Source organism: Meles meles, chromosome X (genome assembly GCF_922984935.1).
Source record: "Meles meles chromosome X, mMelMel3.1 paternal haplotype, whole genome shotgun sequence".
NCBI classification, from domain to species: Eukaryota; Metazoa; Chordata; class Mammalia; order Carnivora; family Mustelidae; genus Meles; species Meles meles.
The window spans coordinates 43769917-43782344 of NC_060087.1; the positions used below are offsets into that span (position 1 = coordinate 43769917).

The following is a 12428-nucleotide window of genomic DNA, read 5'->3' on the forward strand; positions in this document are numbered from 1 at the left end:
TCACTCTTGCCCAAGCTCTCCCAAATAAATTTATATTTGCTCACTCTACAGAGGTAGCTTCATGACAAGTCTGCTTCCAACCAGATTCCTACCCTTCATCCTCTTTTTTTCTTGTCTCAGAGGAAAAGGCATCTTTTCCAAGGTTAGCTTCTATTTTTCATCACATTTCTATCTCCAGGTATTTTACTCCATTATTTATCCCTCCCTTTTCTTGCCTCTTCAGTTTCTGTTTCACCAGTGGCTCTTCCCGCTCAGCCTACAAATAAGCTCTGGATTTTCCTATCTTGCAATGACAAAACCAAACAAATGGACCTCTCTTTGAACAATCACACCAGATTCACTTAAAAAAAAAAGATTATATTTATTTATTTAAGAGAGAGCAAGAGAGAGTGAAGGAGAGAGAAAGCATGAGAGGGGGGAGGTCAGAGGGAGAAGCAGACTCCCAGCTGAGCAGGGTGCCCAACTCGGGACTCAGAACTTGGGACTTGATCCTGCGACTCCGGGATCATGACCTGAGCGAAAGGCAGATGCTCAACTGACTGAGCCACCCAGGTCCCCCCCACCCCCGCCAGATTAACTTTTTTAAAAAAGGTTTTATTTATTCCTTTGTGAGAGAGAGAGAGAGCGAGAGAGAGCGAGCGTAAGCACACAAGCAGGCAGAGGGAGAAGCAGGCTTCCCACCAAGCAGGGACCCCAATGTGGGACTTGATCCCACAACTCTGGGATCATGACCTGAGCCAAAGGCAGCCGCTTAACCGACTGAGCCACCCAGGCATCCCCAAATTCATTTTCTTAATCCACTGAGCCACCCAGGCGCCCCCCCCAATTCATTTTCTTAAAGAAGAGTTCCAATAATGGGATTCTCTTGCTCAAAAACCTTTATTCTTTCTCAATCACTTTCTGAATTAAGTACAAATCTGTCTGACATTCAGGATCCTCCAAAATTTGGCCTGAATTTCTGGCTGTATCTCCCTGACACTTCCCTACCCTAAGCTTCAATCATATAGGACTACTCATACGTCCTCATAGGTGATTTCCTTTGCACAAGTTACTATCTCCACTTGGATTTACCTTTATCAGAGGCCTCAGCATAACTTTCCCTGGATTCTTTCTAGTTACTTATGGGTATCTCCCACGCACCCACCCACCCGTTAACAGTGTGAGTGCCTGAAGGCAGGGACTAAATGCTACCAGGTGAGAAAGTAAAAATCAGCTTGGACCAAGAAAACAAAAATCTGGCTATTCATCAGGCTGGAGTAACAGACACAGATAAAGCCAGCTGCAGATTTTATAGGGAACAATATTTCTCCCAAAGACACAGTGCAGCTGTAAACTGATAACAACCCCCTTTGAGTGACCACCGCCTTTTCTTTATTCAGCAAGAAACTTTGCTCTCTACAATCACAGACTATGAGAGACTTTGCTGTTTGAAATCATACCAATGAGAATAAAACATTCCACATTTGTCTTGAGGACATAAGTTTCTTGGACCTGAAGAGTCAGCCTTGATTTCCTATCCAGGTGTAGAGCTTTGGATAAGGGGTATCTGGACACAACATTCCACATCTATTTTTACTTTGTGGTTTCCAAGGAAACAGTCCTCTGGGTTCATTTCACAGTCCAGACCTGATGTTGACCCCTTCACACAGTCTTGCTTCCCGCTTCCCAAAAACAATCCTTCATTTAAAATCTATCTAAACTCCACCATTCCCTCAAATTCTGTAGTGACTGCTTTTCTTTGTTTGCTGAAGTGCCCCATGGTTTCTCTTGTGGGTGGTCTTCTTCATTGCAGTGGTCAAAAAGCCTGACTTTTAGATTACCTGGATTGATTATATGGATTCCGATCTCAGTTCTGCTGATAAATAATTAGCAGGATCACCTTAAAAAGCCAATGCACTCCTCTGGCCTATTTTCTTTTCTGTAAAATGAGGAACTGTTTTTTACAATCCCAGGTGGACCTGGGTTGGACGCTCAGTTCTGCCACTTAAGTGAGGCCTGTGATTTTTGCTTTTTCTTCTTTCTTTTTTTTTTTTTTTTTAAAGATTTTATTCATTTATTTGTCAAAGAGAGACACAGAGAGAGAGCGCGCACAAGCAGGCAGAGGCGGAGAGAGAAGCAGGCTCTCCGCTGAGCAAGACTCGATCCTAGGACACTAGGATCATGACCCGAGCTGAAGGCAGCGGCCCAACCGACTGAGCCACCCAGGCGTCCCGATTTTTGCTTTTTCTGAGCCTCCGTGAAAACCGCTGCGTAGATTATCCAGTGTTGCAATGAAGATCCGGTTGATTGTTAAAAGCATCACTATATTCCATCACTATCCTTACTCCTCTTATGTGAGCTCAGACAAGTTACTTAATCTTTCTGTGCCTCCGTTTTCTCGTGAATAAAAGTGGAGAATAATAGTACGTACCCCAGTGCGGTTATTGCGGGCATTAAATGAGATGAAAATGAGTTAAGGGCTTAGAGCAGTGCCTGGTACATAATTAGAGGCTCCAAATATGTGAGCTAATGTAATAAGTATTAGATTACTATTAGCTGTTCCGTGGACCAGAAGTTCAGGATAAACAGTTGCATTCTAAGGACAAAACTCCAAAGAACCGTAGCCCGGGCTGGAAACGGTGAAACATAATGGAGCGTTTCTTTTTCAAAAGCAATTGGCACGCCCAGCACTGGGTTAAGGACCCGCCCAGTCCTCATTAAATATGGCAGCAAGCGGGGCCGATCTACTGCGGCTGCGCACGCGGAAACTCCTCCTTCGCCGTTTTCTCCGCCCGGCCGCCTCCCTTGCTCGCCTCACCCCCCGCCCGGGCTGGGCGGAGGTGCCGGGAGAAGGCCGGCCGGGCCGCGCACGCGCAGACCTTGGCTCTGCTTGGCCGGCACTTGCGAGGCGCCTGTCACATGAGCCGCGCGCCCGCTCCGCTCCCCCTCCTCCCGGCTGGGCTGTGAATGAAGCTCTGCCGGCTACGTGGGGCGCTAGCTCAGCTTGGTGTCCTGGACGCCAGAGCCGTCTGAGCGCTCGGCCGGCCGGCGGCCGACACGGGCTCCGCCGCCCCCGACCTCGGCGACAGGTAAAGACAGATGGGCTGTCGCTTTCCCAACAAGTCCTTCGTGGGCCGCTGGCCCCCGGCCGGCTCGCGGAGCACCGCTGGAGCGCAGCGACACGGGGGAAGCGTTCCTCCGCTGGCTCGGCCCCCCGGAGATGGGGGTTCCCCTTGCCCGGCCGCCGCCGCCTGGCATTCGGAGGAGTTAGACCGGCTAGTTCTAGCCAGTGCAGGGCGGCATCTTCCCGCGAGCCCTGCCCTATTCTGCGAGCCAGGGTCCCTGCGCTGTCCCAGCGAAGTTTTCTCGCGGAGCGGCGCCAAGCTCGTCCCGCTTTTGAATAGGGGGGAGGCTGGCTGCAAGGCGTCCCCTTTCCAGGATTGGGGCAGAGTGGTTTTGGTTGGTGAAGCTCTGTCGAGGCCCCGTTCTTCTTCCTCCTGCTCTGGACTCGCAGGTTGGTGTGGATCTTTGCGAAGTGGACTCCGGGCTCTCAGAAAAGTCGGTGCTTCGAGTCCCCCCCACCCCCCATTCACGCGCGTAGCTTGTTCTCTCCAGGCTTTCTAGGCTTGCGCTGGAGCGCCTTCACCGCGAAGGGGAAAGCTTTACCTTCACGCTGTTGCACGTTTACCTTTCTTAATATTGCAGAGCAAATCAGTTTTCTGGAGTGCCAAGCGAAGTTGTCCGTGTGCCCGTGAGATAACGTCAGTGTAAGCTACTCCGAATAAGTGAGGGAAATCGACAACCGTGGAGCATAAAAACCCAGTAAGAATCTGCTTTACGCTGCTTTACGTCATCTTCATACATTTATTAGCAACTACCCGGGTTTAACTTCAGAGATGTTAAATTTCGCCTGGTCCCATGAGGCGCGGACCACTACTTAACTGTACACGAAATAAGGGGGGGGGGGGTGGGAAGACAAACCAAAACAAACTGTCCCAGGTTCCAGATAAGTCAACAGAGTGCTTTTTCCTGGTGAATTCATCATTGGACTTGTGAGTTTCTGAGTTTTCTTGGACTTTGCGAACCTTTCCTTATCAAAGCATTGTTTTTTCTCTATGGGTGCTTTTGGGACTAGTGTACACATTGACACTCTTGTCCTTAAAAAAAAAGTCATTAAGAACGACCAAAATGATGACTCTCAAGTTCGTATTAGTCTTTAGTGTATGTGCGTTAGCGTTTTCACTTAGAGGGTGGAGGTGTTGCTGGTCTAAGCGATGGAAACTGCAGAATGTAATTCCATGTTGACCAACTCAAAAAGGTGAGGACTTTTTCTTAGACAAAGCAGATGGCTTGTATGCTAAATAAGGAAGAACAGTTTATTAATTAAGAACTTAAGTGGCCAGCACTTTGTTTAATATATTAAGCCTCTGAATCAAATGAAGTACATACTTCTTTTATAACGAAGCAGAGAGGAAGAACCACGACCCAAAGGGCATTGCTCTTAACTTTTCTTTATTATACTTCCTTTCTTTTCCATCCTGATACAGGGGCTATTCTAAAATTGAAGTACTACAAAATTCGTTTTCCTTTCTATTAATTTTTGAATGTGAAGTTGATATTGGGGGGCAGGTGAGGGCATTGGATATTATATGGCTCTTCATTCCCCACACTGTGGAACTTCAGGGTAGGAAAGAACATTTAGTGGTTATCTCACTCAACCACCCATCCTTTGAGATTCTGAAACCCATTTACTGAAGATCCAGTGATTCATGCAGAATTGGACAGCACTCAATGTCTATAGTAACTGACTCTAGATCTTCCCATTCTTTTTTTTAAAAGATTTTATTTATTTATCTGACAGAGAACACAAGTAGGCAGAGAGGCAGGTGGAGAGAGAGGGGGAAGCAGGTTACCTGCTGAGCAGAGAGCCCGATGCGGGGCTCCACTTGGTCCCGGGACCCTGGGATCATGACCTGAGCTGAAGGCAGAGGCTTTAACCCACTGAGCCACCCAGGCGCCCACCATTCTTTTTAAAGCGATACCTTGCTGGGAGAAACTTGACATTGCCCTGTCTGCATATCCTTGAAAGAGAGGTTCAAAGAGGGACAGGCGGTAACTTTTAAGGATTTGAAATGTTTTTTTTTCATTTAGGTATTCATTTTTCTGTTCACATTTTCAGGTTCAGGGCGTGAGCTGCTTGCAGGATATAAGGCCACGCAGCTGCTGTTCCATCTACATCCCATTCAAGCCTCCTTATAAAACTGGAGGAATTTGGGAAACTGAGTGTGTGACCCCCAACCTGGGAGAGGACAGGATCAAGATGGCCATGTGGCAGGGTAAGAGATCAGCACTTATTTCTCTGACTGGTTTTTCCTCCTCCTCTGTCCTCCATCCCAACTCAACACCCCAAGCCAGTGGCAGGCAGCCAGCTGTTTCTTTAATTTAACCCTTTGTCTCCACAAGGACAAAGGATATTAATTTAAAAGAAGTTGCTGCTAGCTAGAAGTTTGATGAATTTTAAGGTAGGGGTGGAGGGGTAGGGAGAGGGAAGTAAGCTGGAAAATGTAATGCCAGAAGCATTTTCAAAGAACTCCCTCCATTTGAACATGTGCTTGTGGGGGTTTATATGTGAGGAAACAGAGGTTTTTTTTTTTTTTCATATTTGTGTTTTTCATTTGTTTCCGGCAAATTCCTATCATAAGGTTCCCGATAGTGAGGGAGACAGATGTCAGCACCTCTCTGGCTTCCTCTTCCCCATAAAGACTTTAAAGCATATTTATTGTTATAATGTTTATATTTGGTGATACAAGGAAAATTCCTGTTTTAACAATGTGAACTACCCAAGAGTAAAACTCAACGATATCTTGCCCGATGGGTTTACAAACTCTTGTGAACCTGAGAATTCCTACCACATACAAAGTTATTTTTTATTTTTGGTGGGGATGAGGATTGTGCCTTTGGGAGACTATCAGCCTTTCTGGGGGTGTGTGGGATTTTTATGTTTCTCCAAAGGGCATGTGGGTTTAAGAAATGATAGACAAACGCTGCCCAAACTGGTCTGTGACCCACAAAAGGTTAAGGACCACTTAGGTGGAGCAGAATATGCAAGAACTTGAATAGCTATAAATTTTCAACAGGTAGGTTTGTTGGTTTCTGAAGTATCTGTTAAAACTGTCTCCTGCTGGTTATGCCTTCAAGTGTGAAGGCACACAAATGTAACATAGTTTTGATGTACAAGGATCGTTGGTTTGAAGATGTTTACTGAAATGGGATTTGGGGATGCCTGGGCGGCTCAGTTGGTTAAGCGTCTGCCTTCAGCTCAGGTCATGTGGGATTGAGCCCCACATCAGGCTCCTTGCTCAGCGGGGAGTCTGCTTCTCCATCTGCCTGCCCTTCTCCCTGCTTGTTTCCTCACATTTTCTCTTGGACAAGTAAATAAAATCTTAAAAAAAAAAAAAAAAGAAATGGGATTTGGCCTGTATTGCTTTGGCGAACTCAGTGGATGCTGATCAGGAGAAGTTTGGAAATTCCGGTTCAAATCCCGAGACGTTCTTTTATTCAACAAGTATGGTACCGATATGCGTAAAACAGAGACCTAGAGGGCTCTTTGTCTTATGGCAAAGAGCGACATCTAAACAAATAATTGTGTTAGGTTGAATTAAGTGTCGGAATAGGGAGAGGTGCAAAATGTGATGGAAGCCTAGAGAAAAGCATGCTGAATTTTGAATTTTGAGCTGGTCTGAAAAAAAAAAGAGTGGGAGTTTGCCAGATGGGCAAATGAGAGAAGTGCATTCTGGGCAGGACAGAGAAGCACTGGTTGGGAACTTCTAAGTTACTCCGTTTGCCTTGTGTGAGATGTGTGGGCCACGACCTCGGATGAAGCTGGGAAGGTAGTCGGAGGCCAGATAATACAGAACCTTGTATGTTCTAGGAAGGATTTTACACTTTATCTGGGAGACAAAGATTCTAAACAGGGAAGTAACATAATCAGATTTTGTTTTAGAAAGATTACTTTGGCAGCAGTGTTAAGGTGGAGTTGGAGCTGGAGAGAAAGCAAGCCAAGAACTGGTTGGAAGGTTTCTGGTAGAGTAGTTGAGGGAAGGAGATGGTGGTCTGAGCAGAAGCGGGGGCAGCAGGGGCAGAGAGCCACGGGATGAATTCTAGAACTGTCCTGTGACTGGATGTGGCGGGGGGGCAGCCCAGGCTGACACCCAGTTAGGGTGTTTGGGGCTGGTGATGCCAGCCACAGAGATGACCATGGGAAGAGGTCACAAGGTCATGGGGATGATGGGAAGTTAGGGTACTGACTTTGGTTTGGCTTCTTTTGCTTGGGATACCTGTGGGCTGTCAGGTCCATGATGAAAAGATAGTTCTGGGAGTAGGGAATTGAAGTTGGTGCAGGTGGGGATCTAAAGTTTTGTTCCTAGTGACGGAGAAAGAGCTTGTGTTTTTTTCTCTGTTTAATGGGGAACGTCGTTAGTAGTTAATGATTTATTTTCTAATAAAAACATTTTAATGGGTGCCAGTTCTTAATAAAATGGCCCATTTTCTTAATAAATAATGTATTTTGCTCTCTCAGCCCTGAAACTGGATCTGCTTAAAATGACATTGGAATAAAACCGAATTTTCCTACCATTGGTGAAGAGGGGAGTATTCCCTATAATTGCGACTTATTCTTTGTTGTTGTGCAACCTCTGAAGTGACAAGTGTAGTTCAATGATAGTGTGGCTGGCTGATTGGTATAATAGTTAAAAATACAGTTTTAGGTTCGCTTCTGCTGGTTCTATCACATGATAGCTGTGAGACCTTGGGCAAGTCCCTTAACCTCTCTGTTCCTCAGATTTCCTCAGTTTCCTCCTTTGTAAAATGAGAATAATAATAGAACTCATCTTATAGGGTCATTTTGAAGATTAATCTATGCAAAGCACTTAGGACTTTGTAAGTGCCGTGTTAAATGTATGCCTTTATTCTTAGTAGTAAGACATTTAGAATATTGCCCAGCATATAGTAAGTGGTCATTAAAATTTAGCAGTAGCTGCTGTTGTTACTACCATTACTATGGCTACTACTTATATGACTACTGCTATTGCTGTCACTATTATTTTGCTCTAGCCTGAGGTGGGCCTGAGGCCCTGTTCTGTGGAGGGAGTTTCAGGTTGTCCTTGGAAGCCCTGCCCTGTGGTTATCTGTTTGGGTCTTTAGGTAGAGGTTTCAATTCTTAGAAAACTTCTAAAGCATCCTTAGAAAACATCTAGCCCAACCCCAGAGGTTAAGTGACATGCCCATACTCAGACAGGTTGATAGTGGTGACAGGACTAAAACCCGGGTGTCCTGGTTCCCTATTCCAATTTTCTTTCCATGGGCTCATGGAAGAGGGAATGTGTGGGTCTGTTTTCAGCTCAAGGAAGCTCTGAGTCAGTTTCTAGAGCTAGTTGAGGAATTCTAAGAGCCAAAGGAAGCCAAGTCTCAGCCTCTGGGGTCAATGTTGTCTAGCTCCTCCTTGGAGAATATTTTTTTTCTTTTTTTAAATATATTTATTTATTTATTTATTTTGACAGAGATCACAAGTAGGCAGAGAGGCAGGCAGAGAGAGAGAGAGAGGAGGAAGCAGGCTCCCTGCTGAGCAGAGAGCCCAGATGCGGGGCTTGATCCCAGGACCCTGGGATCATGACCTGAGCCGAAGGCAGAGGCTTTAACCCACTGAGACATCCAGGGGCACCCTTCCTTGGAGAATTTTATCAGAATTCCCATACCTCTTAAACATTGCCGACATTATTGACTTCATTCGATGAAGCCCACTAACACATTTCCTGGCTCCTTTAAACAGAGTCTGCTGGGCCAAATTTAATATTTTTGGTAACTCAGGGTCATCATCAATACCATCAGTTTTCTTGGTCTAATGGTCAAGAATTATTGACAAGAGGACTAGCCAGTTTGGGGTGGGATGAGGTTGGAGATATATGGTTGGGTGTTATTTCTTTATTTGGTCCTCATTAGGCACCAGCTTGCACCAGGCACTGTGCTGAGCCCTGGAGGTGCTGTGGTTAGTAAAACGGGTACAGTTTCTGCTTTCATAGAGCTTGCCAACTAGGATAAAGGGAACATTTCAAATTCACGAAATGATTTATTGAACAAATGTCCCGAAGTAATTTGGAAAAAAATGACACCAATATAAATTTAGAAGATGAAAATAGTGTTTCTTTTTAGGGGGGGGGTGCCTCAGAATTGTCCGTAGTGCTTTTAGAAAGGTGCCTGCTCAGGTCTTAGGCCCCTAAATTGTGGTTCAGTCTTGGGACCTGAGCATTTAAAAAACAAACAAACAACAAACCTCTGTAAGCAATTCTGCTCTGTAATTCTGTTTGGGAATGGCTACATTAAAGAATTAAAACTTCTTAAAAAAGAGATGGTAATGGAACTCAGAAATATAGGAGAATATATAATTGTGGGGTAGGGAAGATATTTGTATGCATAATATCAAAGGTAAAATAATGAATAAAACATTAATCAACTATATGAAAATTTAAAAATTCCTCCAAAAACCATACAGTTAATGAGAAAACTGGAAGCAATTGCAACAAGACTCATTATTCTTAATACATAAAGACTTACAGAGCAATAAGAAAAACGTAAGTGTTCGACTAGCAAAGGATGGGAATAGGAAAATACATAAAAGAAGAAATCTACATGGCCCGTTAATGTGAAAAATGTTCTCAGTGGTAGTCAAAGAAAGGAGATTTAGGATGGCATACCATTTTCTCCAATATAATTTGCAAAAATTAAAAAGGAATGACAAAATTCAGTGCTGGCAAGGACATGAGGAAGCAGACATTCTGATATACTTCTGGTGGGAACGTGAGTTTGGCAGTGTTTATCAGAAGCTTTAAAAACCATATTTACCTTTAGGGGCACCTGGGTGGCTCAGTGGGTTAAGTCTCTGCCTTTGGCTCAGCTCATGATCTCAGGGTCCTGGGATCGAGTCCCTCATCGGGCTCTCTGCTCAGCAGCGAGCCTGCTTCCCTCTCTCTCTCTCTGCCTGCTTCTCTGTCTACTTGTGACCTCTCTCTGTCAAATGAATAAATAAAATCTTTAAAAAAATATTTAAAAAAAATAAAAAAAAATAAAAACCATATTTACCTTTTGACCCAGCATTGTTTTTTTTGGGGGGGGGGAATTTATCCCAAGGAAGTAATTAAGGATGTGCACAAAGCTATGTCAATAAGGATACTCATTGCAGCATTTTTAGAGTGGGGAAAAATTGGTTAACACTTGCATTCTGAAAGAGCAATACAGTGGAATACTATAGTTGCCAAAAAGGATAATGTTGAGTTCTCCTTATTAACATACAACGTAGGTCCATAGTGTAATGTTATGTGAGTGGTGGTGGGGGGAGCAGATCCCAGATTATCCATAGTTAAAAGTCTGGGCTTCAGGGATGAAAGGCACAGCATAAGGAATATAGTCAGTGGTATAGTAACACACCATTGCATGGTGACAGTTGCGTGGTGACAGTTGCATGGTGACAGATGAGAGCTATACTTGAGGTGCAGCACTGCGTAAGGGATAGACTTTTGGGCTCACTCTATTGTACACCTGAAACTAATGTAACATTGTGTGTCAACCATACTCAAAAAAAAAAAAAAAGAAGGAAAAGAAAAGAAAAAAATGTTGGGATGCCTGGGTGGCTCAGTTGGCTGGGCGTTTGCCTTCTGCTCAGGTCATGATCCTGGGGTCCTGGGATCGAGTCCCGTCTCAGGTTCCTTGCTCAGTGGGGAGCTTGCTTCTCCCTCTGCCTGCTGCTCCCCCTGTTTGCTTGCCCTCTCTCTTTCTCTCTGTCTCTCTCTCTCTGTCTGACAAATAAATAAATAGATCTTAAAAAAAAAAAGTCTGGGCTCTGGACTTAGGGATGGGTTGAAATCCCAGCTTTATCAGCTGGGTGATGTTTGTTCGTAAGAAAGGGAAAAAATAGCAGTGAACCCAATAGTTCCCAACTCTTACACCCATTGGGATCATCTAGGGAGCTCTTAAACCCTCCCAGGTGCAGGTCTCAGCCAGCTGATTAAAAGCCATAATCTTTGGGGACTGGATGTAGCCTTCAGGAGTTTTGAAGCTCCCCGGGTGACTTCAGTGTGTAGACAAGTTTGGGAATGGTGGAGCTAACACAGAGAGGGTGGGTGGGAATATGAGGAAATCACAGTGGCCGGCATGTGGTAAGTAGTCAATACATGGTAACTATTATTAGTACCTATTATTTCTTAATAATATGACCCCATTTTTAAAAAGATTTTATTTATTTATTTGACAGAGAGAGAGATCACAAGCAGGCAGAGAGGCAGGTAGAGAGACAGAGGGGGAAGCAGGCTCCCCACTGAGCAGAGAGCCCAATGTGGGGCTCGATCCCAGGACCCTGAGATCATGACCTGAGCTGAAGGCAGAGGCTTAAACCACTGAGCCGCCCAGGTGCCCAGTATGACCCCATTTTAATATATGTGTTTGTGTCTATGTGTGTATGATATAAAGAAAAATCTGAGGGGATATACACAAAAGTATTAAAAAAGAAATTACAGTTGACTTTTTTTTGCTTATTTGACAGTTGTTTTTGCTTATTTGTATATTCCAATTTTTCTGTAAATAATATGGATTCCTTGCTAATTTTTTTAAAAAAGTGTAACTTCTGAAGGAAATCTCTGATATATGTGCACAGCTTTACATACTGTCATATTTATAATAGTGAAAAACTGAAGACCTAGTTTCCATAGTAGGGGAATGTGAGTAAATTATGGCAGGTCCACATAGTAAAACATCTGGCCATTAAATATCAAGACTCATACTGAGAAAAATCTTCATGATACAGCGGAAAAATATGGTACTATTCCATTTCTGTCTTTTTAATTTAAGTGTGGGATTATGTGTTTCTGTGTGTTCACATGTTAATATACGCCTGTGAATGTAATGATAAATATGAAATGGAAGGAACTAAAGTTGTTAAAGTGGCTATCTCCAGGTAGTAGGATGCAATTTTTCCCCCTCTTTTTTGGTCTTTTATTTTCTAGATTTTATACAATGAGTATGTATTACTTTTACACTAAAAAAATAAGTTATTTGAAAATGCAATATACAGCAATAGCGTCACAAATGAGGAGTGAATTGTGTGGGCTTCTGGACAGTTGCTTCAGGCACTCTCTGCCCTCTCCCCACATTAAAAAAAAAAGCCAAGACCCCCAAGGGTTTGGTCAGAGCAGTTTTTTTGCTACTAATTCTTCCTCAAGTACTCTTGTGATTTTTGGCCGTCTCTCCTATTGACTCCAGAAACTCTTTTGGGAGTGAGAGTGGGGACAGGCAGGGAGATTGTGCAAAAATTGGGAAATTACCATTCATCTGATGTGGGGTTACATAATAAGGTGAGGTAGCAAAATATGTCAGCAAAATATGTTCAAAATACGAACATAAGG

General features: G+C 44.0%; 1 protein-coding gene across 2 annotated transcripts in view; it reads left to right on the forward strand.

The window, feature by feature from the left end:
* The first annotated feature begins 2923 nt into the window (after positions 1-2923).
* CLCN5 (chloride voltage-gated channel 5) overlaps positions 2924-12428 on the forward strand; it is a 154612-nt gene continuing 145107 nt past the window's right edge. Inside the window, exons 1-3 of one of the 2 annotated variants that reach the window (XM_045995031.1) lie at positions 2924-3068; positions 3685-3801; positions 5159-5315. In XM_045995031.1, coding sequence (XP_045850987.1) covers positions 5300-5315 — 16 coding nt within the window. In that variant the 5' untranslated portion in view covers positions 2924-3068; positions 3685-3801; positions 5159-5299. The remainder of the gene's footprint in view (positions 3069-3684; positions 3802-5158; positions 5316-12428) is intronic. The other variant, XM_045995030.1, reaches the window with a different exon arrangement.